This window comes from Coptis chinensis, chromosome 1, assembly GCF_015680905.1.
Source record: "Coptis chinensis isolate HL-2020 chromosome 1, ASM1568090v1, whole genome shotgun sequence".
Classification (NCBI taxonomy): Eukaryota; Viridiplantae; Streptophyta; class Magnoliopsida; order Ranunculales; family Ranunculaceae; genus Coptis; species Coptis chinensis.
In genome coordinates, this window is record NC_141456.1 from 20,965,265 (window position 1) to 20,990,032 (window position 24,768).

Consider the following 24,768-nt stretch of genomic DNA (forward strand, 5'->3'; position numbering starts at 1 on the left):
GCACGCTGTGGATCACTGGAGGCTGGAGCCCTCTCATCAAGCATGCGTTCTGTTTCGTTCAGTCTAACCAAATCCATGGATAAAGGAGAGTTTTTATTGAATCTCCTCGTCAACTATGTTTACACAAAGTCTCGAGCTGGCTACCTACTCAGAAGTTAGAACCACTGTAGAGTTAGAGCTACTATTTTTTCACCACATCAGCTTAAAAAACAAAAGGATGTTGCTACTTAATGTCAATGAAGCACCAGAAAAGCACTAATGAATACCCAAGCATATTTTATCTAACTGCAGCAGAACCAAAATTTTAAAGTATGAACCCGCCAAGAAATAACTTGAAAAAAAAGAACTTTAAAATAACATCCTAACCACAAAACCGATCAAAATCTCATACACTACCAGCTCATTGTTGTTTAAGTCTACAAGAGAAACATGTCATTGAGTTTCGTTACATAATTATTGTCACAAAAAAAGGCAAAAAGGAAAAGCCTCTATAACATTCGAGAAGAGCTGATATTATACCATCTATTTTAGTGTACAAAAGCTCTTGCAGCACTAAGGTGACATCAACACGTAAAACAAATAACTCAAAGTCTCAAACTACAATCTTCAAAGCTGCAACTGTCGAATTGCAATCTTCAAAACTAAAATCTTCAAAGTCGTCCGAGGCTAGCTGAACTGCTGCGAGCCTTGTGATTGTGCAGGAAAAAAAACAGAGCTGACCTTTGCCTTGACAGTATCGGCAGTCCACTCTCCCGCTACCTCCACAGATCACACAATGTGGACATGGTATCCTTCTTCTTTCTTTCCATACGTTTGACTTAGACAAGCAATATAAGATATAGAAATATATTAGTAGGAAGTAAAGAAGCTCTCACAAATCAGCACTTGTACCAAATAAGCAGAATAAGAAAAAACAACGGGTGAGCCACAGGTCTCCTATAAAAATTGTTAATCTTTTCTAAATTTTGTTATTTGAATGGCTGTATGAAAGTAACTCACTATTTTAATCCTATATAACATGGACACACCATATTTCAAAAATAATCCGTGCCGGATACGTATTTACGTGTCATATTGTATGTGATATAACTCAATTTTTGGAATTTCGCCATGTCAGACACTTCATATCCGTGTTGAATACGGACGCACCTATCCGTGTCAATGTAACTTAGTTTTAATAACAACTCATTATACAAAAAGGAACCAGAATCACCACAGAAATAGCTTCTTCAAATATTAGACACGGCAATCTTGAAGTTAAAAAACACAGAATACAGACAACGACAAAATTGACATTATAGTGCTGCTTCATTTCCATCTTGACAAACAAACAAAATGAGTGTTAATAGTGTATATATACAGGATGTGGACAAGGCTATATGGTAAAGAACAATGGGATAACATAGAAAAGTATATTGTATATAGAAAACGGCCCGTATAGAAAAATATAAGATAGTTCATGGCAGCATAACTATCAAGTCATAGTAGCCCACTACTAATAATCAGAAAAATCTCATTTTGACACTTTTCATACTGTTATAATAATAAGCTTGATACAATAAACAATGCTCACTACTAATTGATAATTTTTATATACGATTGAGAAACAACAAGCTGTTTCTTGTTAATCAACACATTCCGCTATCGCCTAATGGCTAAACCACTGAAGTTCAAATTAGTATTCTTTGATGCCCATTCCACCACTGCCCCGCATTTCTTCTCTGTTACTCTTAAATTCTTCCATATCAATTATATTGTAGAATTTATTGAGTATAATTTTTTTTTTCTTATGGCGCAAGTATTAACAGTTTTATTGAACAACATAGTAATTTAGACTACTGAACACACAATAAATTCACATGCGCCATTCACTGACCTGTATACGTAAATAGAAATGGCTGTCACTTGACACGGTAAAATTAAGGAGCCCCCCAGTCTCTCAGGGATTCTAGTTTGGCAACAGAAGCTATAACTGAGACATAGCCTTCGATTTTGGAGGAGCTGCAATGGAGAATTCGATTTCGGTGCTGGAGAGAGAAATAGGAGAGGAGGAGAGAGAAAAAACCCTTCGTAATTTCTATTTTGTGTTTTGTTGAGATCGTGGGCCGGGTTTAAGAACGTAAACAGTAGGATGTCACGATAAGGAAGTAACGATAAGAATGTCATCCTAGCCAAAACCAGATATATATATATATATATATATATATATATATATATATATATATATATATATATATATATATATATGGGGGCTACCTTGATGCTCAATTGATGAGTTTATCTTGATTTCGTCCGTCCGTTTGATCACAACCCATCCAACGCCCAAGAACTATTCCTTATCAAACAAAAAATTCAGGGTGGGTATAATGGTCATTTTGATTTTCTATTCATAAAAAAAACCAAAAACCCAACAAAACACCCTGAGACTTCTTTCTTCTCTCTTCAACAAAACCCAACAAAACACCCGAGACTTCTTCTTCCTCTCTCTTCCTCACTCACTCTCTGAGAGAAACCCCGCCGGTTTTTTTTCTTCACAAAAGATCACCCGACTATTCAATTGGAGCCTATTATCTTTCTTTTTCACAAAAAATCACTATACTATTTTTTGGGTGTTTTTTTTTCTAATTGTAAGAATTATAAAACTATCCAATTTTTTGGGAGCTTACACCAATGATTTTTTTTTTTTTTTTTTTATGTCGGATAATTGATACTAGAAAAATGGTATGAGGCGGTGATCCTAGGTTGTAGAAAGTCCGAAAGTGATTCGATTGTTGTTCCCGATGGAGGGCGGCTTTATCCAGATATCAAGATTTTGAGAATGTGAGGAATTTCCTTGTAGCTGTGGAAGAAATGGGACTTCCCAATTTTGAAACATCGATCCGAACGGGTAGACACAATTTTGAGAAATTTCGGTTTTTGAGGATGTACATTGTTGCTTAGGTAGCTGAATTTGGACAGGCGGATGTGGTATGTCAAGATTTGGTGGGAGTCTAAAACCTAGCAATTCCGGAAAATATTTCACAAGGAAAAATTAAGAACCTTTTACGAATTCCTTGTCAAGGAACGCATCCAAATCATTTGGTGTGGAACTGAATTCAAATGTTGATCTTGCCCATGATACTGATATGGTTTGTAGACTATAATTATTTTTCGGTTTGTGCTCAGAGTTTTCCATGTTATGTAGTGAGTTCAAAAGTTAAAATATCTACAAATTAAATTGGTGCGTAATAATCGTTCATTGAACATGTTTGTCCATACTCTTTTTCGTGAGAAGAAACTAGAAGATGTCCCAATTGTAAAAGTTCTTTCTCTGGTTTAGTTATTTCCTTTCAGTATATTAGTAAAATTGTTGTCCCAATTGTATGAGCTATGAACAATTGGACTATGAACAATGAGTGTTCATAGTCCATACTGTACTATGAACAATCAATGTTCATAGTCATGAACTATGAACATTCTTTGTTTTTATCACAATTGGACTATGAACAGTGATTGTTCATAGTCCATACTATACTATGAACATAAATTGTTCATAGTATAGTCCATACTATACTATGAACAATCAATGTTCATAGTCATGAGCAATGAACAATTTATGTTCATAGTCATGAGCAATGAACATTCTTTGTTCATATCACAATTGGACTATGAACAATGATTGTTCATAGTCATGAGCTATAAACATTCTTTGTTCATATCATTCAAAAAATGAGTTGGTGCAATATTGTCAGCATGCGCCTATATCCCAGGCACTATAAGAGGGCGGGCGCCTATTTGGGTTTAGGGGCGTACGCCTATAGCCCAGACACTATAAGATAGAGCAAAGTGAGATATGGGAGCTGTTTTGCTTGCTCTGCTCGCAGTTTCTTCTGTTTTTGCAATTTCATGGGCTTTGAGAACATTTTACTGGGTATGGGTGAAGCCCAAGAGAATGGAGAAGTACTTCAGGGAGCAAGGCATCAATGGTCCTCCTTACAAGATATTTTATGGGAATCTCAAAGAAATGGTGGGCATGGTGATTGAAGCAAGATCAAGGCCTATGGAACTTTCCCATCGTATTATTCCCGCCTTCTTCCTTTCTTTTTTATCACACGGTTGAAGACTATGGTATTCATGCTTGTCTTCACTAATTTTTTCTTGGACAGCTTTTACATAATCATGGTATACGATTGTTGCATAAAGTAGGGTCTAGAAATATATTTCAGACGCACGGATGTCCTTGCAAGGAATGAATTAGAAGAAACACAAGTTTTGGTTTTTCATACTCTTTTGTGAAGCCATGGAACTATCAATGAGAAGAAAAACTTTTATCATCATCAAGGACGGATGCATGGGGAAGATAGGCACGCCGGTGACTAGTGAGAATGTGAACAACACAGAACTTTTTCGATAATCCGCTTCTAATTGCGGGTAAACTAAACTTAAGTTGGCATGGACCAAATCCAAGGTTGAACATCATGGATCCAGAGATGATAAGGGATATTCTCTCTAACAAGTTTGGTCACTTTGGAAAGATGAAATCAAATCCATTGGGTAAACTGTTAGCAGAAGGAGTTGTAAGCTATGAAGGTGTAAAATGGGTCATGCATAGAAGGATCATCACTCCAGCATTTCATCAAGAAAAGTTGAAGGTATACTATTAATTGATGTGTCCACACATACCAACATCTAAAAGTTTAACTAAGTAGCCAGTAACAAGTTTTATTGTTTTGTGTTGATTCTAGTTGATGGTACCGGCATTTTATGCAAGTTGTAGCGACTTGGTTAGTAAATGGCAGAAGTTGACCTCCAAGGAATCGTGTGAAGTTGATGTCTGGCCTGGCCTAGAGAGCGTAACATGAGATGCCATCTCTCGAACAGCATTTGGTAGCAGTTATGAAGAAGGACGGCGTGTATTTCAATTTCAAACTGAAATGGCGCAAAAAAAAAAGCCTTATTTTTAAGGTCCAACATTATAGCCTTAAGGAAATCGACTTGAGAGTCCAAAGCCTTTCCTCTTCTTTGTAATATATCAACAGTTTGCTTGGATGTTCGTTCGTCATAGTACCCTTCTCCTAACAAAATAAGAACAAAAGGAAAAATAAGAGTGTGGAATGACATGCTTGTCGAGTGTGGAAGGACCGTTGGGTTGGGTTCTTTTCTTTTTTTTTTTTTTTTTTGGGTGTTTATTTTTATTTTTTTGAATTGTTTGAATTTTAAATTGACTATCCAGTTTTTTGGGAGCTTACAGTGTGGAAGGACCGTCATTTTAAACATGCCTCCACGAACACGAGGAGGATTAAGCACCCAAACCCGAAAAAGAAAATGTAACGAAGTGCCACCAATTCCCATTGTTTATGAACCCAATGAAGAAATCGCAAAATCAACAATGAACACTTAATGTTCATACTCTTGTTGGACTATGAACATTCAGTGTTCATACTCCTAGTGGACTATGAACATTGAATGTTCATACTCTTGTTAGACTATGAACATTCAGTGTTCATAGTTGATGCAATCTGATTTGCCAATGATGTCAATGAAGTTGGCATATGATGTGTATGTCAATGAAGTTGACATACGTCAATGAACTGGAAAAGCGGGTAACAAAGTCGGAAAGACATGGACGTGCCCATATTTGATTGGAAATGTCAAAATAAGCATAACCCACAGCTTTGTTGTGGGCACCACCCTCTCGGTCCCTAAATCCATCATTTAGGCCTTCAAAAATCATGTTTTGCCGTTTTAGGAAATTTTGTTTTTGCTATATCTTTTGATAGGAGATTCCGTTTTCGATTTGGTCAATTGGGTTAATTCTATTTTGATTAGTAGTTTCTTAATATATGGTTATCCCAAAACTTTCTATTTTTGGAAAATTTTGAGTTTTGTGGAAATTAGGGTATTTAAGCCTATATAAAGGCTGGTAGTTTGTATTAAAGTTTTCAGTTTTGGTTTTGAGTTAATCATATTAAGAGTTACCACAATTGGACTATGAACAGTGATATTAAGAGTTAATCATATTATGGGCTATGAACATTCTTTGTTCATATCACAATCGACTATGAAGCGATGATTGTTCATAGTTTGGTAGCTATGAACACTCATTGTCTATAGCTATGAAGCTATGAACATAGCTATGAACAATGAATGTTCATAGTCCTTATTATAGACGCATTTATGAACAATCATTGTTCATAGTCCAATTGTAGTATGCACAAAGAATATTCATAGCTCATGACTATGAACATTGATTGTTTATAATACGCATGCGGTATGGACTATGAACACTCACCGTTCATAGTTCAATTAATGATATGAACAAAAATTTCATAGCTCATGACTGTGGTATGAACAAAGAATGGTTAATTTGAGATACCCCCTTGTTTTGCGGTGAGAGGAGTGATTTTTCCCGATAATAATATCATCTTTATTTTTGTTTTGGTAAACGGTTGAGATTAGATCATCTAATTTATTTTAGATCGGTGTCGAGATTAGATCTAACCATTTTGGTAGTCTTCCACACGCACAACTTATACATTATCGTATATAAACTTTCTCTCATTATATAGTGTTGTTGTACCGACTTATATAGTGAGGTATGAACATTGATTGTTCATACCCCAAATATGTATGAACAATGAATGTTCATATGAACAATGAGTGTTCATAGCTCATATTGGGGTATGAACAGTGATTGTTCATACCCCAAATAAGAGAGGGTGGCGCCCACAACAAAACTGTGGGTTATGCTTATTTTGACATTTCCAATCAAATATGGGCACGTCCATGTCTTTCCGACTTTGTTACCCGCTTTTCCAGTTCATTGACGTATGCCAACTTCATTGACATACACATCATATGCCAACTTCATTGACTTCATTGGCAAACTGTATTGCATCGACTATGAACACTGAATGTTCATAGTCTAACAAGAGTATGAACATTCAATGTTCATAGTCCACTAGGAGTATAAACACTGAATGTTCATAGTCCAACAAGATAACATACATTTTCCTATTTTTCACCATAGAAAACATTGATTGTGATAACATACATGTTCATAGCTCATGACTATGAACATTGATTGTTCATAGTACAGTATGGACTATGAACAATCACTGTTCATAGTCCAATTGTGATAAAAACAAAGAATGTTCATAGCTCATGACTATGAACATTGATTGTTCATAAGTACAAGATATGGACTATGAACACTCATTGTTCATAGTCCAATTGTTCATAGCTCATACAATTAGGACAACAATTTTACTAATATAAGTTTGATGAAACAAAGACATTTCTCCTAATAACAAATGACGGTTTAAAAACAAATGACTTTTAATGGATTATAAAATAATCTATTAAAAAACAAGACAGTAAGAACATAACCAACGGTCCTTCCACACTCAACAAGCATGTCATTCCACACTCTTGTTTTTTAATTTTTCTGGACAATTTCTGGAGTCGTGCTTAGCAATCTTATTACAAGATTTACACATTCTTCCTGGATTCTCTAAGGCTTCCTCCCTGGGGCCTTTCATTCTCTCCGTTTTCTTCTTCCTCCCCTTCGTTTGAGAAATGTTGGGATTGAAAACCAAGAGCTGAAAAGAAGATTTAAGAGTTAAAATCAAATAGGATTTTTATCATTGCAAAGATTAAAAACAAACTAAATAAATTACGTGAGGTATCAACTATAGGCTCTTCAACTGGAGGTGCTTCATTATTCATTGCATCCGCTTTGTTGATAGTTTCCTTGAGCTCAAACTCCAATAGACATTTCACTCATCTTCTGAATAAAATATGCATATGTCTCAACACTAGTTGATGCATCATAAGCCAATTGAGTAGCAACCTTGATACAATGGGCAACTCTTAATGGCTCATGGTCTTCATGACCGACCACTAGTCCACCATCAAACACCGCTCAGTATGTGTTTGCCTTTTAAGGCCCACCGTTTCAAAATAAAATGATCTGGAATCTCTTCGATGTCATAACGCTGAAAAAGCTTTAAAATGTGAGCACAAAGTAATCCTTCGAACTGAAAATTCTTACATTCACAGTCACCCTCCAAAGTTTCTCTATTAAAAGTCACTTTCCAAATTGAAGTTTGCTTAATGTCTCTTGTCTTCACCGTATAAATTCCTGTTCCATGTATGTCTATCTCTTCTCCAACAATTCTATACTTCATCTTAGCCTTTTCTAAATGTTTCTTGAATTTATTGAAAGCACTAATGGTATAAACTTTACCTGCATGCTTAAGGAGGAAAGCATCCTTAGCCACAATGCGAGAAGTATGTTCGGTACGGTAATCAGATTCCCTTTCATTCCTGGCTATCGATTCCAAAGACCTCTCATTACCATGGACAAATTCCATAAGTGTAGTCGTCGAACTAACTAATTGATCATAATGAGAATTCATTGATTCACTTCGCCTACCGATGCATATCAAAAAAATGTCATTGTGATAATTTGGAACCCAAGACGCACGGTTTTTATATATTTTCGTCAACCAAGTATTTTCAATCAAGTTATACTTCAACGATGAGAAAGTGACCACCGCTTTCAAAATCAACAATCCTATATGACTTCCAAATAATATATGTAAGCTCAACACAAAGCATCGAGCCTATGGTAGACAAATGACAACTTCTCGAAAATTTCAGATAATGTGCCAAAGACAAAATCGATGTCGAATAGTAGGGAAAACTCTTCTAACCGCCTTTGCGATCATCGCTAAATCTTGGTGCGGTAAAGTATTGAAGTTGGTGGATCGACCACCCATAGCTGCAAGCCATGTCCAAAACAACCACACAAATGTCTCTTTCGTTTCATCAAGTAGCGTGGCACAACCAAACTGAATGGATCGCATGTGGTGGTTGACTCGAAAAAAGGGCAAACGGCATACCGTAAACATTAGTTCTATATGTTGTATCAAAAGATACGACATCCCCAAAGTACTCATATTGGACACACGGGACCTTCCATCAACCCAAAAGAAATTTACTACTACACCTTTTGTATCTAATTGAACGGCATAGTAGAACCGAGGATTTTCAGCACTCTTACGCCTAAAATAGTGAAGCACGGCTGTTGCATCATTATCTTTAGGCATTTTTCTCGTCAAACCATAATGGTGGTTCCAACAATGCTTTCTCCAAACCCAATCTCATCCCCATGGAAAACGCCCGCCACTTTCCCTACGTGTATACCGTTGTCATGAAAAACCTCTCACAAACTCTTTGCGAGCCGGGCATATTTTTGTTACCTTTCATATATTGTCTCTTTGATGGAGTGATCGAAACCATGGCTATGGCGATTTTCAGCCAAACTCACATCATATATATCTTCAAGTTTTCTTTTGTAACTCGATTCTAGCTTGGCAACCACATCTAATAGTCGAAATTACTTCGAAGCTACACCTTCAATTTCTTCTTTCTTGTTATGGACCCTCGTGAGCAAACCAATAGACAACTAGAAGGCAATTCCACACCCGTTTGTTTTTATCCGTAGTCCGAACACCTAATCTCAAATCCCCTCCCCGCTTACCAAACTCTCTCGTAGTAAGTCTTTGCTTCATCAACACTATTAAATTTCATACCAACAAAAGCTCTAACATTTTCTTCCATTTCTAGCAAAAAAAAGAAACAGAGAAAATATCAAATGACATAAAATAGATATTAATGACTCCCATATATTAAATTGACAATTTTAACGCCTATTCTAATTAGCAAAAAAACGATTATGGTATAAAAAGAGGGCTATAGAGCAATTCTTCAAGAACAAACAACTAAGAATTCTAATTCGAAAAAGAAAGCACTTAAGTTCAAAAAGGACAATATCAAAGCAAAGAATATTAACTTCTTACAAATCGAAAACCAAAAGAACGATAAAATAAGATTAACTTACCTTGGTTTACAGAGATGGCTAATTCCAAAAAATAGTATAGTGATTTTTTGTGAAAAAAGAAAGATAATAGGCTCCAATTGAATAGTCGGGTGATCTTTTGTGAAGAAAACCGCGGGGGTTTCTCAGAGAGTGAGTGAGGAAGAGAGAGGAATAAGAAGTCTCAGGGTGTTTTGTTGGGTTTTTTTTTTTATGAATAGAAAATCAAAATGACCATTATACCCACCTCAATTCTTTTGTTTGATAAGGAATAGTTCTTGGACGTTGGATGGGTTGTGATCAAACGGACGGACGAGTTGTCAAGATAAACTGTCAATTGAGTGTCAAGGTGGCCCCCCATATATATATATATATATATATATATCGGTTTGGCTAGGGTGACATCCTAATGCGGACATCCTTATTGTACATCCTATCAAAAAGTGCATTTCAACAATGAATTAGTATATGATTTTTGTAGATATAATCTACTCTTCATGGATTATATCTCTACAAAAATTAGCTCAATCCAATATTTCTAGCCTTGTCAAACTTAAAAATTATTTATAGACCGTTAGATAAAATTGCAAACTTAAACACTGGAAGATGACAATATATATATATATATATATATATATATATATATATATATATATATATATATATTATATATTGTAAACAAACAAAGTTAAAGATGAATGCAAGGACCAAAATATCGCCGATATATACGATATATCACCAATATATATCGTTTTTTTTGGTACACCGATATTGATATTTCCAACATATATCCACCGAATATCGAACCTTTTTTTTTCCGATATATATCGGAAGTTCCGATATAAAACTTTATATTGTCGATATAATTGATATATACGACATATATCGTTTGACTTTTTGACTATTTTTTAATATAAATCCGATATTTCCAATATATTTATGATATTATATATCCAATATTTCCGATATTTTAAATAGTTTGGAGTTTGGACTGGTCACACAAAAAAATGGATATATCCTATATATATCGGTTTTTGAGTACACCGATATATTCACTGATATCGATATTTTGGTCCTTGGATGAATGTACCAAACAATGATATTCAGTTTGTTTCAAATCCAACCGTAAAACAAGTATGTTAAAATCTAGAGGGCTTGAAATGGGCTTGGCTTGGGCTTCATCATCTCAAAAGACTCAAATCCAGTAAAACCCATTAATTTCCCCATCACTTGTTCTAATCCTTAAAAACGAGGACCCTACTCTTTCCCCTGAAAAACCCCCACTCACAGCCGCTTCCTCTTTTCTCCTCCAAAAACCCCTCCACCTTCTCTCCACTGGGGGCAGGTGCACAATGACAACATCACCACCACAAGCCAACTATGACGTCAGCACTACTACAACAGATGGACCAGTGATGAGTTTCATGAACAAAAGATTAAGAGCACTGAAAAAAAGTACAACAAGATACTCCAAATCGAAGAAGCTTCTTCACAAGGCAAACCGATTAACAAAGATCAAGAAGAAGTCTTAAAAACTAAGCCTTCCATACTCACTTTAATAGATGAGTATGAAAAACTACGTCAGCCCCTGTACACTGTTGTTCAAGAAGAAGTCTTTTTGAACAACAAGCCCAAGGAAGAAAAACAAGATGATGACGTGGTGGAGAAGAAGGTAGAAGATCTTTTGAAGTTACTTTACTTTAGTTGTTTATTTGATGTGAAACAACAAAGTGATTTTACTTCTACTATGTTGACTAGAACTCATGAACGTGGTTGTTGTTTGACTTATGATTATGTTACTGATGATGATGGGTTGTTACTTGGGGAGAAAGATTTAGATATCATTTCTTTGTTGGGTGGGCTTGTTGTTTCGAGACCGGTTAATTCTAGTCTTTCGCATAAGAATGCATTGAGGAGTTGTGTGGAGCATGCTAAGTTGTGGTTAGAGAATTCTGACAAGGCTATTGATGATGCCGGGGAGATTACTTGTAAGAAAAATTTAACTCTTTTTTTGTTGTTTTGATGTTTTTTTAGTGTAAAGATTGATTCTTTTTTGAGTTGTTTGTAGATAAGGGATTGAGAGAGAGACTTGAGAAGATATTGGCGTCGGATTATTTTACTACTAGTCCTGAAATGAAAGCTGCTGTTGAAGTTGCTGCTGCCGCGGGGAAGTATGCTCCTTCGAATGTGGCTGTGCAAGGATCTTCTGTGTCATCAGAAGTTACGGTGCAGACTGAAAGTGATTTTGCGCAATATGAGCAGAAGGTAATTTTCATTGCTTCTTTTAATTGTTATAACAATGCATCTTATTGGTTAGGTTTGTTTGATTTTAACTTTATATACTCTGTATAACATCAAGTTAGGTACTCTTAATTGTAAGAGTGCAGCCATTCCCTGATACTTAGGGCAATCGTTATTGAAATCTTACTGTGCCGTATTTTACTTTTGCACTGGATTGCTGCAAACTTATATTCCTTTTCTACAAATGTTTCATATTTTTCAAACTAAAAGGGCAAATACTTAGGTTCTTCATTGCTGTTTTATAACCGTAGTGACCAAACGTTTCCAAGCCATGCCATTTATATCTAATACCTGTACATTTTGATCTATGGAGTCTTAGCAATTCTCTTAGCTTGGACTAATTTTCTTTTTGGAAAGACACTTACTCTTGGTTCAATAAGATGTTTTTTATGCTGGTTAAATTACTGTGTCCTATATTAGAACTTACCTCACTCAGGCGTGTGCGTGCTGTTTTTTTTAGTCTCTCCCCTTAGGCATTATAGTTCTTTGGTGTCTGGGGTTTTCCTTGCACCTTGATTATACAACTATCTTGTAAGTTGACCCTGACTACATTGTCAGCTATTGTCTTGTTGTTGGCCATCATCCATTGGCCACCTTGTTACCACGTTGTAGTATGCTGGCACGTTTTGCATAGTATATGGTATGTGTTTTTGGGGTTTTATCTACTTTTTCCATTGTGAGTGGGTAGTTGCAGTTTGAAGCACATAACATGTTCTTCACCTGATGTGCACTATTTTTGAACATGATTATTGTGGATAAGAGATAATATTTCCTGTGTATTATGTCCCTTTTCTACATGCCGAAGAGTGTTGCCACTAAATTGGAGGCAATAATTAGAAATTTTCTTTGGGATGACAGTGAGGAGAGGCATAGGTTTCATTTGGTTAGTTGGGAGAAGGTGTGTCTTTCTAGACAGGAAGGTGGTTTAGGTATTATTTTACGAGAGTTTAATTTTGCTTTTGCTAGATAAATGGATTTGGAGGTTCGGGGAGGAAAGAGAGAGCCTTTGGAGGAAGGTGATTGTGTCTAGGTTTGGAGAATATGGTTTGGGGTAGGAGAGTGGTCAAATGCCCATATCTTACAGCTGTGGTATTTGGAAAGGCGTTCAGAGAGTGGGAGAGGCGTTCTACAAACATATTAGATTTGCTTTAGGCAAAAGTTATAGCATCCGCTTTTGGGAGGATATATGGCTAGACAAGAGGCCTCTGTCACATGTTTTCCCTAGATTATATGTCGTTTCTGACTGAAGGAATCTGCTAGTTCGATTATTCATGAGGGAACACAATGGTTTTATTGTTTGGGACTTGGGTATTCATATTGCTCTCTCTGACAGAGATATAGTGAGTGTGGTTGCTCTCACGATGGTGTTAGACTCTATTCTTTTTGTGAGACCGGACAAAGATAAGAGGCTTTGGTCTATTAACAAGAAAGGGAGATTTTCTTCTAGATCTTTTTACTTCAAGTTTCGCTAACTAATTCCCCGTCATGATCTTATTGCCCTTCCTAAATTTCATAGTCATATTATCTGGGATTCTAAAGTTCCATCAAAAGTTGCCTTTTAAAGTTATCTTTTTTGTCTGGTGTGCATCTCTTGGTAAAATCTTGACTATTGACAATCTCAGAAAAAGACGTGTCAAAGAAGTCCTTGTCAACTTTTGTCCATTGTGTTTTAGGGATGGGGGAGTCTGAATCATATTCTTTTGTTTTTCCCCTTTTCATGGTGAGTTTGGTGTCATTTTATTCTAGAGTTGGGGATTTCTTGGGTTTATCCGGTTTCGGCGACGATGTTATTAGCCTCATGGGACTTGTGAGTCCACTCTGAGAAGGGAAGGCGACTTTGGAGCACGTTGCTTTTTGCAATTCTGTGGGGGATTTGGCTGGAGAGAAATCAAAGACACTTTGAGAGAGCAACAACGCATTTGGAGAAAGTTGTGTTGGCCATCAAAGCTCTTTTATGTTTCTAGTCGAAGGTGTTGTGCAGTTAAATCGCTACTTGCTCGCTACTCGTTTGAAGAGCGAGTAGGTGTAATCAGTCAGGGATTAATTAATCAGCATTAATCGGGTGATTTTTCATAACACTATATTTCTGTACAATACTTGTTAAATATATTTAACATTGAAATTACAACATAATGGAGCCAATTAAGAACCTAATCAATCAATAAATAACAACATAATAAAATACCAACATATGTACAATGTGTGACACTTTTGATAGGGATATTGATCATCTTTTCCTACACTGCTCTTTTGCTTTAGGGGTGTGGGCAGAGTTGACACAACCAAGGGTAATAGCTTTTCCATTTTTTGCTCAAGTTGAGTCGTTACAAGATTTTCTATCACTATGACCTAGGAAAAGATACGGATGCTTTAGGGACAAGATATGACGTCTTTTACTGTATGCTACTATTTGCGTGCTATGGAAAACAAGAAACAATCATATGTTCAGGGGTAAAGTGTTAGCAGTTCGGAGTACTGTGCTAGAGGTTAAAGGGTTACTGTGGCATTGGATGTCCACTACATATCAAAGAAGGAATTACAGGTTCAAAGACCTTGTTTTAGATTGGTCACATGTCTTAACAGTAGAGTGATGCTGGGGTCTTTGGAGGGTAGTTAGTTTGTTTTGTTTTTACGTGTAAACAAGTGAGGTTCTCACTCACTGTTTTACGTTTTTGTTTTCTTTTGTATCTTCTATGCTATGCACAACCCTCTTAATAAAGATCACTTGTCAAAAAAAAAAAATTAATCAATAAATAAACAATCAAAACACTCAATCAACTAAAATAAATATGATTAAAGTGTATAACATTGAAATAGTGAATACAATTCATCGGCTAATCGGCACGTATTCATCGGCTAATTGGCCGAGTTTTTGAGCCCGATTGTGATCGGGGATTAAATTGTTAGTCGGGTCGGTTAAGCAGAGAGTACTTACCGGTTACTCGGCGAATACTCAATGATTTAACTGCCCAGCGAAGGTGCATATTGAGACACGAGACATACCTTTTGAGGCGTTTGTGTTTAGATGGGAGTCCATAATGAGATGGTCGGGCTAAGGGACTTACCACTTTATGTTTTTATCTTTTCTTTTCTTTTTCTATGCGTATGTAATGGAGGATATCTCATCCTTATGTATCTATTTTTAGTTATATTAATAAAATTATACTTTACCGATAAAAAAAAAAAAGGATGCTAGTGCACACACTTTGATAATATTTCTAATTGAAGTGGGGAAGAGGACTGCACACTTCTTTGTCAATTTTCGTAATATTTGGATCAAATGTCATTACAAGCTCCACAGTTATCTCATTCACCTTGTGCATTGACATGGAGAATTGTACTTTGTTTTTGCCATTTTAATCAAGTTTAGATTCTGGAAAAGAAAATAATTTCTATATATCTGGCTTTTATTGTTTTGTGTATATGGGTTAATGAGTTTATTAATCTTGTATTTGTATCCTTTATGTCGTACTCGGGTGGTTTTGACTTTTGAGGTTGTGTTTTCAATGTTTGGGAGGTGATGGGAGAATCCAAAGACCACTTGGTCGACATTTTTGGGGGGGGTGCGGGGCGCTGACCTGATTTTGCAAAGGGAATATTAAGTATAAACCAGGCGCTGATCAAGAAATCTTTGAAGAAAGTGTCTTGGTGGTTGACAAAACCATTGAAGGTATAATACCATGAATAAAGGAGGGCGGCTCTGAATAAGAGTGCACTCTTTTTGTACCACATGCAGGTGAAAATGTCATCTTGTTGAGGAAGGGCGGAATGATTGGCAAGTTGAGTATATTGCACTCTATGTTGAGGGAACTAGCTTTGGGGAGTGTGATAATAGAGATTGGTTGTATAGCACCATGAAACCCTTGTGTGAACATTCACGAAGCAATATGCCATAGAGGTCCTTCAAGAACATGAGATAATTGCTGATTTTCATTTATGAATGGTGGAACTCAACACCTGAGAGTAGCCTGCTTTTGTTGGGTGGCCTTCCTAAAGAGTCCTAACTGTTGTATATGTTAATTGGAGAGGTGACTATACACAATCTTTGCTCTTTCTGTGAAATTCAGAAGATGTTGATTACTTGTTAGTTAAAAATAAAATAATTAAAAAGAAAGTTCATCCTCTAATATGCCGTGGGTTTGACCATATACCATTTTGGACGCACTGGAGAGAAACTTTCATGCACACCAGCTAAAGCAAAGTGGCTGATGAAGCATATGCCTAGGGTTATAATTTTGGCATGTTGGAAGGACAGATGGAAGAGGGTGTTTAAGCACAAGAGAGGAATGTTCAACAACTAGATGCTGGAATCAACAAAATACATGTATGTGTAGGCTTCTGAAATCTTGGGTTTTAGGAGAATACCTTCCTTTCATGACCAATTGGAATTCTATTATTCTGTAATATGTATGGTGTTTTTATATAGAAGGTTGGTTGGGAACCATTTTCCCACCTTAGTATCTTGCAAGGGGTTGTTTGTGTGATGGTCGATTGGTCAAGGAACGTCTTCATTTTTAGGGAGTTCAGAATTCTTAATTTCATTTGCAATTGGGATAAACTAATTTAGTAATTTTTGTATTTGAGAATCATGTGGGAATGTAGTTAGCGTCTGTTAATTCCTTGCTAAGTGCTAGTTATCTTTATTGTAGCATTTTTTATTAGGAATGATATATAACTTTTAGAGATAAAAAAAAAAAAAAGTTGTATGGGGCCAACTCTTATCCATCGTACACCAATACTTTTCATAAAATAATTCTTGTGGAAAAAAAAATTCATCTAGTTGCCTTTGTTTATCTTAATACAATATCCATTGGCATAAATCCTGAGTGACCACTGGTAGATTTGAGGATTGGAGAGAGATGGACGGTTCTGAAGTATTTGTCCATCTACTTTGCACAGGACAAGTATAAACAAAAATAGTATATTCATAGCCGCCCAAAAAATACTGTGCAGCATCAAAATTGCACAAGTCATCTAGCTTGGTTTATTTCCAAATATGGTGCCCTTCCGGGGATACTTTTTTTTTGTATCTTTTCCTTTCTATTGCTGGTGTCGGATGTAGAATCTGACTTATTTTAGTGCTTCACAAGGTGTCCCGCGTCAAGTTTTGTCGCTTTCGTAATCAACCTTCTTTTCGTAAGTGATTCATTTGAGTCTTGGCACACTTATTTGTCTTGACTCTTGGTGCGCTCAATTGTGTCGTCTCTCACTGGTTCTTCTTCAGATATCTCTGTCTGTGCCAATGCCAATCCATGGAAGTTAGTGATAGAGCTACTTGATGTATCACCTCCTCATATGGTTTCATGACATTACAGAAGAGGATTCGTATCTATAAAACCCTTTTATATCATCCTACTACAGGCTGATACTGAATATTGTTGAATGATACCACAGACTTAAAGAATCCCTAAACGAACCGAAATCTTGATATGAGTTTTTCTGGGTTGATGTAAGGAATTCATTTTTTTTAAATGGTGGATGCTCTGTAGCAGGATGAAGAAACTGAAAATTTTGAAGGGCAGGAAGCTGGTGCTGAGCAATCTATTCCTGTCGAGGAACTCTCAAAGGTCATATTTTAGTTTCTCTAGTAGAACAAGCTATTTTGTATTGCTTTGTTTTCTGATGGAAATATTGGAAATTTGTGGCTTCTCCAGGACGAGTCAGAAATGGCAAATGCTGTGGAAATTATTTCTGATCACAAACCAGAGGTTGATGGAGAGGAACAGAACATGGAGACAAAGGATCATCAATATGGTCAGAGAAGGGACTACCATAACCAGAGAGGAGGGTATCGTGGTGGTGGCGGTGGTCGAAGGGGTTATCCTAATGGACGTGGTGGTGGGCGAGGCAGCAGAGGTGGTGGCTACCAGAATGGTCGCAATCAACATTATGACCAGCCCGGGGGTTATTATCCAAAGAACTACTATAACACAAGGGGCAGGGGTGGTAGGGGTCCTCGTGGAAATGCTTTTAACAATCATGGATCTGCTCAAGGCGGCCATGCCCCTGCTGATGAGGGTGGTTCGTAATCTATATTCAATACTTGAAACAGGGGAGGGTTTATTTGAAACAATAGTTGGTATGTTGGTAAAGTACTTGTTGATAATGCACCCTCCTGACACTATTGAGTAGTTTCAGCAAATAGACAATCCCTGTTGAAGTTAGTTTTAGCATGACCCTTTTCTTCTCATTTTTTCCCCAACCTGTTATGTTGACATATTTTGATCGCCATAAGCTTGCTCTAATTGATCTGCAGTGGTTTTTATTTAGAGTATCATCGAAATGTTTGATCTAACTTTTCAATTTTCTTGTTACGAAAGTGATAGTGGTAGTTTTTGATACAGAAGTTCAAACCACCAGGAGATATGCATCATTGTCGTGTCTTTATGATGGCTGGTCGTAAGTTGGTTAGTTTATGAGTGAAATTTTATATGTAATAATACTGTTTAACACTTGCCAACTGGGAACGAATTTGGGATTTGACATCGCTTGGACATTTATTTCTGTAAGGTTCCTTGAGAGAGAAAAAATGACCATGCCACAAGATTCATGATTCTCTACGCACTGGTGATTTTTAGTTCATTGTTAAGTTCGGGGATTGGGCTGGGCTTGGATTTGGACTTGATCCACATGTCACATGACCAGTATACCCTTTTAACCTTTTTTCTTGCAAAACAAGCCTGAAAAAGTAACGGAACGGAACACTGTCCTTTTTATCTCCGTTTCTTTTCTTCAGGGTTTAACAAAACCCTCACTCACTTAGCTCAACTCTCATTTCATCCATCACCCAAACCTTCTCCTTCTTCACTTTCCATCCCTCTACTCTAAACCATCTTCATTCATAGCACATAACCCACCACCTTTCACCAAAATGTATCTATACAACCTTACTCTAAAACCATCCACTGCCATCTCCTTTGCCATATCTGGAAACTTCATAAACACCAACACTGAACAAATCTTACTGGCCAACAACAAACTTCTCCAACTAATCCAACTTGACGACACAGCAAATGGTAGCAAGTTTCAAACTCTTATTTCTGTTGATGTTTTCGGTACCATTCGTTCTTTAAGTAAGTTGAGTTTACATGGTAATGATAAAGATTATATAGTGTTAAGTAGTGATTCTGGGTGTATTACTGTACTTGAGTATGATAGTAAGAAGAATGTGTTTCATGTGTTGTTTAATGAGACATTTGGGAAGTCTGGGTGTAGGAGAATGGTACCTGGCCAATTTTTAGCTGTGGATCCTAAAGGTAGAGCTGTTATGATAGGTGCTTGTGAGAAACAGAAGTTTGTTTATGTTTTTGATAGGAGAAATGGTAAAGAGTTGAAGATTAATTCTCCGTTAGAAGCCCATAAGAGTCATACTTTTGTTTATGATATTAAGGGTGTTGATGTTGGTTGGGAGAATCCTATATTTGCTGCAATTGAACTAGATTATTCGGAAGCCGATGTGGGGAATGGGGCGCAGAAATTTCTTACTTTTTATGAGCTTGATCTTTCGCTTAATCATGTTTCTAGGAAGTGGTCTGAACCGATTGATAATGGCGCAAATATGCTTGTTACTGTTCCTGGAGGGGTTGATGGCCCTGGGGGTGTACTAGTTTGTGCAGAGAATTATGTTATTTTTAAGAATACGGGTCATCTTGATATTCGTGCTGTTATTCCTAGACGATCTGACTTGCCCGCAGAGCATGGGGTGCTCATTGTTTCAGCTACTACTTACAGGAAGAAATACTTCTTATTATTTCTGCTGCAAAGTGAGTATGGGGATTTGTTTATGTGTACATTGGTGTATGGTAAAGAAAATGTTACAGAATTGAAGATTAAGTATTTTGATACGCTGCCTGTTACGAGTGCAATGTGCATTCTGAAAGCTAATTTTCTGTTTGCTGCCTCGGAGTTTGGGAATCATGGTCTGTATGAGATTAGGGCGATTGGATATGCTGCGGATGTTGAATCTTCATCGGCTACGTTAATTGAAATGGAGGAAGGTTTTCAACCTGTCTTTTTCCAGCCAAGAGGCCTTCAAAACCTCGCCAGGATTGACCAAGTTGAGAGCTTAATGCCAGTAATGGATGTGAAAGTTGCAAATCTCTTTAAGGAGGAGACTCCCCAGATATTCGTTCTTTGTGGCCGGGGCCCCCGTTCTTCCCTGCGGATACTGAGACCAGGATTGGCTGTCAGTGAGCGGGCAGTGTCCCAACTCCCTGGTATCCCTAATGGTGTTTGGACCTTGAAAAAGAATAGAAAGGATAAGTTTGATGCTTACATTGTTGTTTCCTTTGCAAATGCTACTCTCTTGCTTTCTATCAGCGAAACAGTTGAAGAAATTAGTGATAGTGGATTTCTTGACACTGTTCCTTCGCTTTGCGTTTCTCTCTTAGGTGAAGATTCTCTAGCACAGATACATCCAAATGGAATCAGGCATATAAGGGAGGACAGACGTATAAATGAATGGAATTCCAAAAGGACAATTGAGAAGGTAGCTTCTAATGGATATCAGGTTGTTATAGCTCTGGCTGGAGGGGAGCTTGTATACTTTGAGATGGACATGACAGGTCTGCTAATCGAGGTTGAAAGGCATGGAATGTTGGGTAATGTGGCTTGTTTAGACATTGCCCCAGTTCCTGAAGGAAGACAAAGGTCGTTTTTTTGGCGGTTGGGTCCCACGACAACACAATCCGTGATCTTCTCCTTAGATCCTGATGACTGTATGAAGATCTTGAGTGTACAGAGTGTATCTTCACCGCCAGAATCGCTTCTCTTACTTGATGTTCATGCTTCAGTAGGTGGGGAGGATGGAGTTTATCTCCCTGCGGGTGTTTTTCTTAATGTGGGTTTGCAAAGTGGTGTTCTATACAGAACTGTAGTTGACATGGTGACGGGTCAACTTTCAGATACACGCTCCCCGTTTATTGGGACTGAGAGCTCCAAAACTCTTCTGTGCTCTTGTGAGAGGTCAAGAGCACTGCTCTGCTTGTCAAGTAAGCCTTGGCTTGGATATATTCACGGAGGAAACTTTTTGCTGACTCCTCTCTTCAGATGAAACTCTTGAATTTGCGGCCTCATTTTCATCTGGTCAGTGTGCAGAAGGTGTTGTCGCTGTTACTGGGGATGCACTGAGGATCTTCACCATTGAACAACTGGGAGAGACATTCAATGAAACAATGATTCCTCTGAGATATACTCCAAGGAAACTTGTTCATCACCCCAATGGGAAACAGTTGATAGTGATTGAGAGTGAACAGGGAGCATTCAGTGCAGAAGAGCGCAAGGCTGCAAGAAAGGATTGCTTAAAGGCTGTTGGAATGGAGGTGAATGGAAATCATAATGCCCAAAAGGTGGAAAACAGTAATGATGACGAGGAAATATGTGGTTCACTTTCAGATGAGCAGTATGGTTATCCAAAGGCAGAATCACAGAATTGGGTGTCTTGCATCAGAGTTATTGAGCCAAGGACCAAAACTACGACCTGTCTGCTAGAGCTTCAGGATAATGAAGCTGCTTTTAGCGTGTGTACTGTGAATTTCAACAATAAGGAATATGGAATGCTTTTGGCAGTCGGTACAGTGAAAGGGTTGAAGTTTTGGCCAAAGAGAAGTCATGCAGCAGGGTTTATACATATCTATAGGTTCATAGACGATGGAAAAGGTCTTCAGTTATTGCACAAGACACAAGTAGAAGGCACACCTCTTGCCTTGTGCCAGTTTCAAGGACATCTGCTCGCTGGCATTGGGCCAGTCCTCCGCTTATATGATTTGGGGAAGAGGAAATTGCTTAGAAAATGTGAAAATAAGCTTCTCCCCCCACACAATAGTCTCTGTTCACACATGTCGGGACAGGATATATGTTGGTGACATCCAAGAGGTATGAAGTTAGCTTCAAGTTTATATCCTAGCATTTAATAACATTATGAGTTGTGATCCCATAACTAGCCCTTTGTGGTACGGTAGTTTCTTAAGGTGATGATGAGGCCAGGCTTGATTGGCGTAATTTAGCAAATATCAAAACTTTGGAAAACGAGAACATTTACTTCTACCTTACTATCACTCAAGCCGTTATATCAATTTGTGCCACGCCATTTCCTGTTATTGTAATACCATTAGGAACACCTTATTGAATCATCACCGAAGAGTTGGTTGCATTCTTGCATATTTACAATTTTCCTCTAATTTGCCTCAATATAAGTGCTTACAGTCATTCGACCAATTCCCCACTGATTGGTCTGTTGATATGTCTATAACTGTTTAAAAGTAATGTAAGTTCATTGCTAATGTCATGTTTATTGGTTTTGTCCTTCACAGTCATTCCACTTCTGCAAGTATAGGAGGGATGAAAATCAGATTTATAACTTTGCGGATGATAGTCTTCCCAGATGGCTTACAGCATCATACCGGATAGATTTTGATACGATGGCAGGCTGACAAGTTTGGAAATATTTACTTCACTCAGATACCACAGCATATTTCGGATCGCATTGAAGAAGATCCAACTGGTGGGAAGATAAAGTGGGAGGAAGGGAAGTTGAATGGGGCTCCCAACAAGGTCGAAGAGATTGTACAGTTTCATGTTGGTGATACTATTACGTGCCTTGAGAAGACATCTCTTATACTAGGAGGTCACGACTGCATTGTTTATGGGACTGTAATGGGTTGCATAGGGGGGCTCTGCAGGCATTAACCTTCAGAGAGGATATTGAGTTCTTTTCTCGTTTAGAGATGAATATGAGGCAGGAACATCCACCTCTGTGTGGAAGAGATCACTTAGCATACAGATCTGCATATTTCCCAGTTAAGGTAAGTTTGTGAATTTGGATTTTCTGTTTATAAACACTCGTGAATAAATGCCATAATTGTTTATCAGCCAAATTCTTTGATGATTAACACCTAGACATTTTATTATCCATTACTCATAAACAACATTACCTCAACTGCATCATATAGTACTCTAGTTAAGAACTAATAGTGGGCTACTTGGTGTGTAACACACTGTGATGAGCACACAAAACTTGGCCTCAACTTGCATCATGTTTTTCCTTTGCCAGTACTTTAATTTACATCCTAATTTATGATTTATCATCTCAAAACAAGATCTTAGGCTTTCAGTGCTTCGAAAGTGATTACTGTGAGGTAGCCTAAAGGTGTTCCTATCTGAAGAGATCAGATCGTCTACTACAGTTGGCAGAGTTTCCATTCCATCAATGTTGCAAATCCACCCAAAAAGCCCACATTTTGACGTCATGTGACGTCACATTGTGTGTATACTACGTTAAATGGTTGGTTTTTTCTAGAGAAGCTGTGAGGTTGTTGGCTTGGTATCTTTACCACCATGGTAGAGTATCTGCTGAAATATACTTCCAACTGGTATAGTCTACCACTCTACCTATACTTGATATGCATCTGAGGTCCTTCATATAATTTTCTCCTGCCTCTGAATAAGGATGTATATAATAATCCAAGCTATGACAATGCACATATTATAGGCATTGCCAATTCTGCTAATTTGAGCTTGGGAGATTTCTAGCAGTACCATCAAGTATATGGTAGCCCGGGCTCTGTTTTTATGTTTATTTTTGTCATTTAACAATAAAACAGATATAGGATAAGCTTGCAGCGGTTTGTCTGGATTATCTTATCGTTTACAGTTCTGCACCTCTGTCTTACTCGGTCCATTATGGTTATTGGCTAGATGCAACATTTGCAAGTTCTCTGTTTGTCTGGGTTTCTACCATTTCCATTGGTCACAACCAAGGGACTTACGGCTGTAGTGATATAACAATTTGTTCTGTCATTTCTTATGGAGCCTGCTGAGTGTCTTCTCTCGCTGATTAGTTATAAACTCTTCATCAAGCATTGTTTATTTTCTTCTATGAGGTTGTTATTAACAATAAGGTTTGTGAAACAATTTTGCAGAATGTGATTGATGGTGATTTGTGTGAGCAGTTTTCAACACTGTCTCCTGTTGTACAGAAGAAGATTGCTGATGTGCTGGATAGACGAACACCGCAGGAGATATTGAAGAAACTCGAGGACGTGAGAAACAAGATCATCTGAATAGGCTTCTGTGTATGCTTGCAAAACTCGAAGAGATGAGAATTATCACATGTTACCACTATGTAGAGTTCTGTAACGAAAGAATCAGATATAAACTTCTGTGTAGACAAAAAAATTTAAGCGGAGGTAATTCCTTTCATCATTGTAAAGTTTGCTATATGAAAGCATAAACCAGTTTTACTTCTGTTGAAGATGAGAACTTCAAATTTACATAATATAGTTATATTTGGCTGAAAAAGATCATTGAATTTGATTTGTTCGGAATATCATCCATTACTTTTTGTGTAGACAATGCAAATGCAATTTATTGTTTGGTGGTTTTAATGGTGGCTATTGTGATCTTTTATCACAACCATTTTGTTATTACGCTTGTCATTTATAATTGTAAGCAGTATGTGAATTATGAAAGACATAGTGATTTATGGAGCCTTCTACTAGACACCCCCAAGGTCCCAAATCCTTTTTTAACCCAACTTTTTTGCCTACTGCCCATAAATTTGGAGAAATATGCATTATGGATTATAATATGCTTCGCATGCTCATACA

General features: G+C 37.3%; 1 protein-coding gene, 1 long non-coding RNA gene and 1 pseudogene across 3 annotated transcripts; all 3 read left to right on the top strand.

Moving 5' to 3' along the window:
• The first annotated feature begins 4,409 nt into the window (after nucleotides 1-4,409).
• LOC147522823 (uncharacterized) lies at nucleotides 4,410-4,786 on the top strand. The gene is made up of 2 exons (XR_015195640.1): nucleotides 4,410-4,631; nucleotides 4,725-4,786. It is a non-coding gene; the product is annotated as an uncharacterized LOC147522823 (long non-coding RNA).
• A 6,316-nt stretch (nucleotides 4,787-11,102) lies between these two features.
• Nucleotides 11,103-18,327, top strand: LOC147522824 (uncharacterized; annotated as a pseudogene). Its single transcript, XR_015214839.1, has 4 exons — nucleotides 11,103-11,850; nucleotides 11,931-12,127; nucleotides 17,656-17,730; nucleotides 17,818-18,327. The product of XR_015214839.1 is annotated as an uncharacterized LOC147522824 (transcript).
• A 140-nt stretch (nucleotides 18,328-18,467) lies between these two features.
• Nucleotides 18,468-24,491, top strand: LOC147522825 (spliceosome-associated protein 130 A-like). Its single transcript, XM_086595203.1, is given in 7 exon segments — nucleotides 18,468-21,206; nucleotides 21,208-21,972; nucleotides 21,974-22,036; nucleotides 22,474-22,589; nucleotides 22,591-22,828; nucleotides 22,831-22,965; nucleotides 24,082-24,491. Coding segments are annotated over 7 exon segments (3,630 nt in total). The 5' UTR covers nucleotides 18,468-19,034; the 3' UTR covers nucleotides 24,223-24,491.
• Nucleotides 24,492-24,768: the final 277 nt, after the last annotated feature.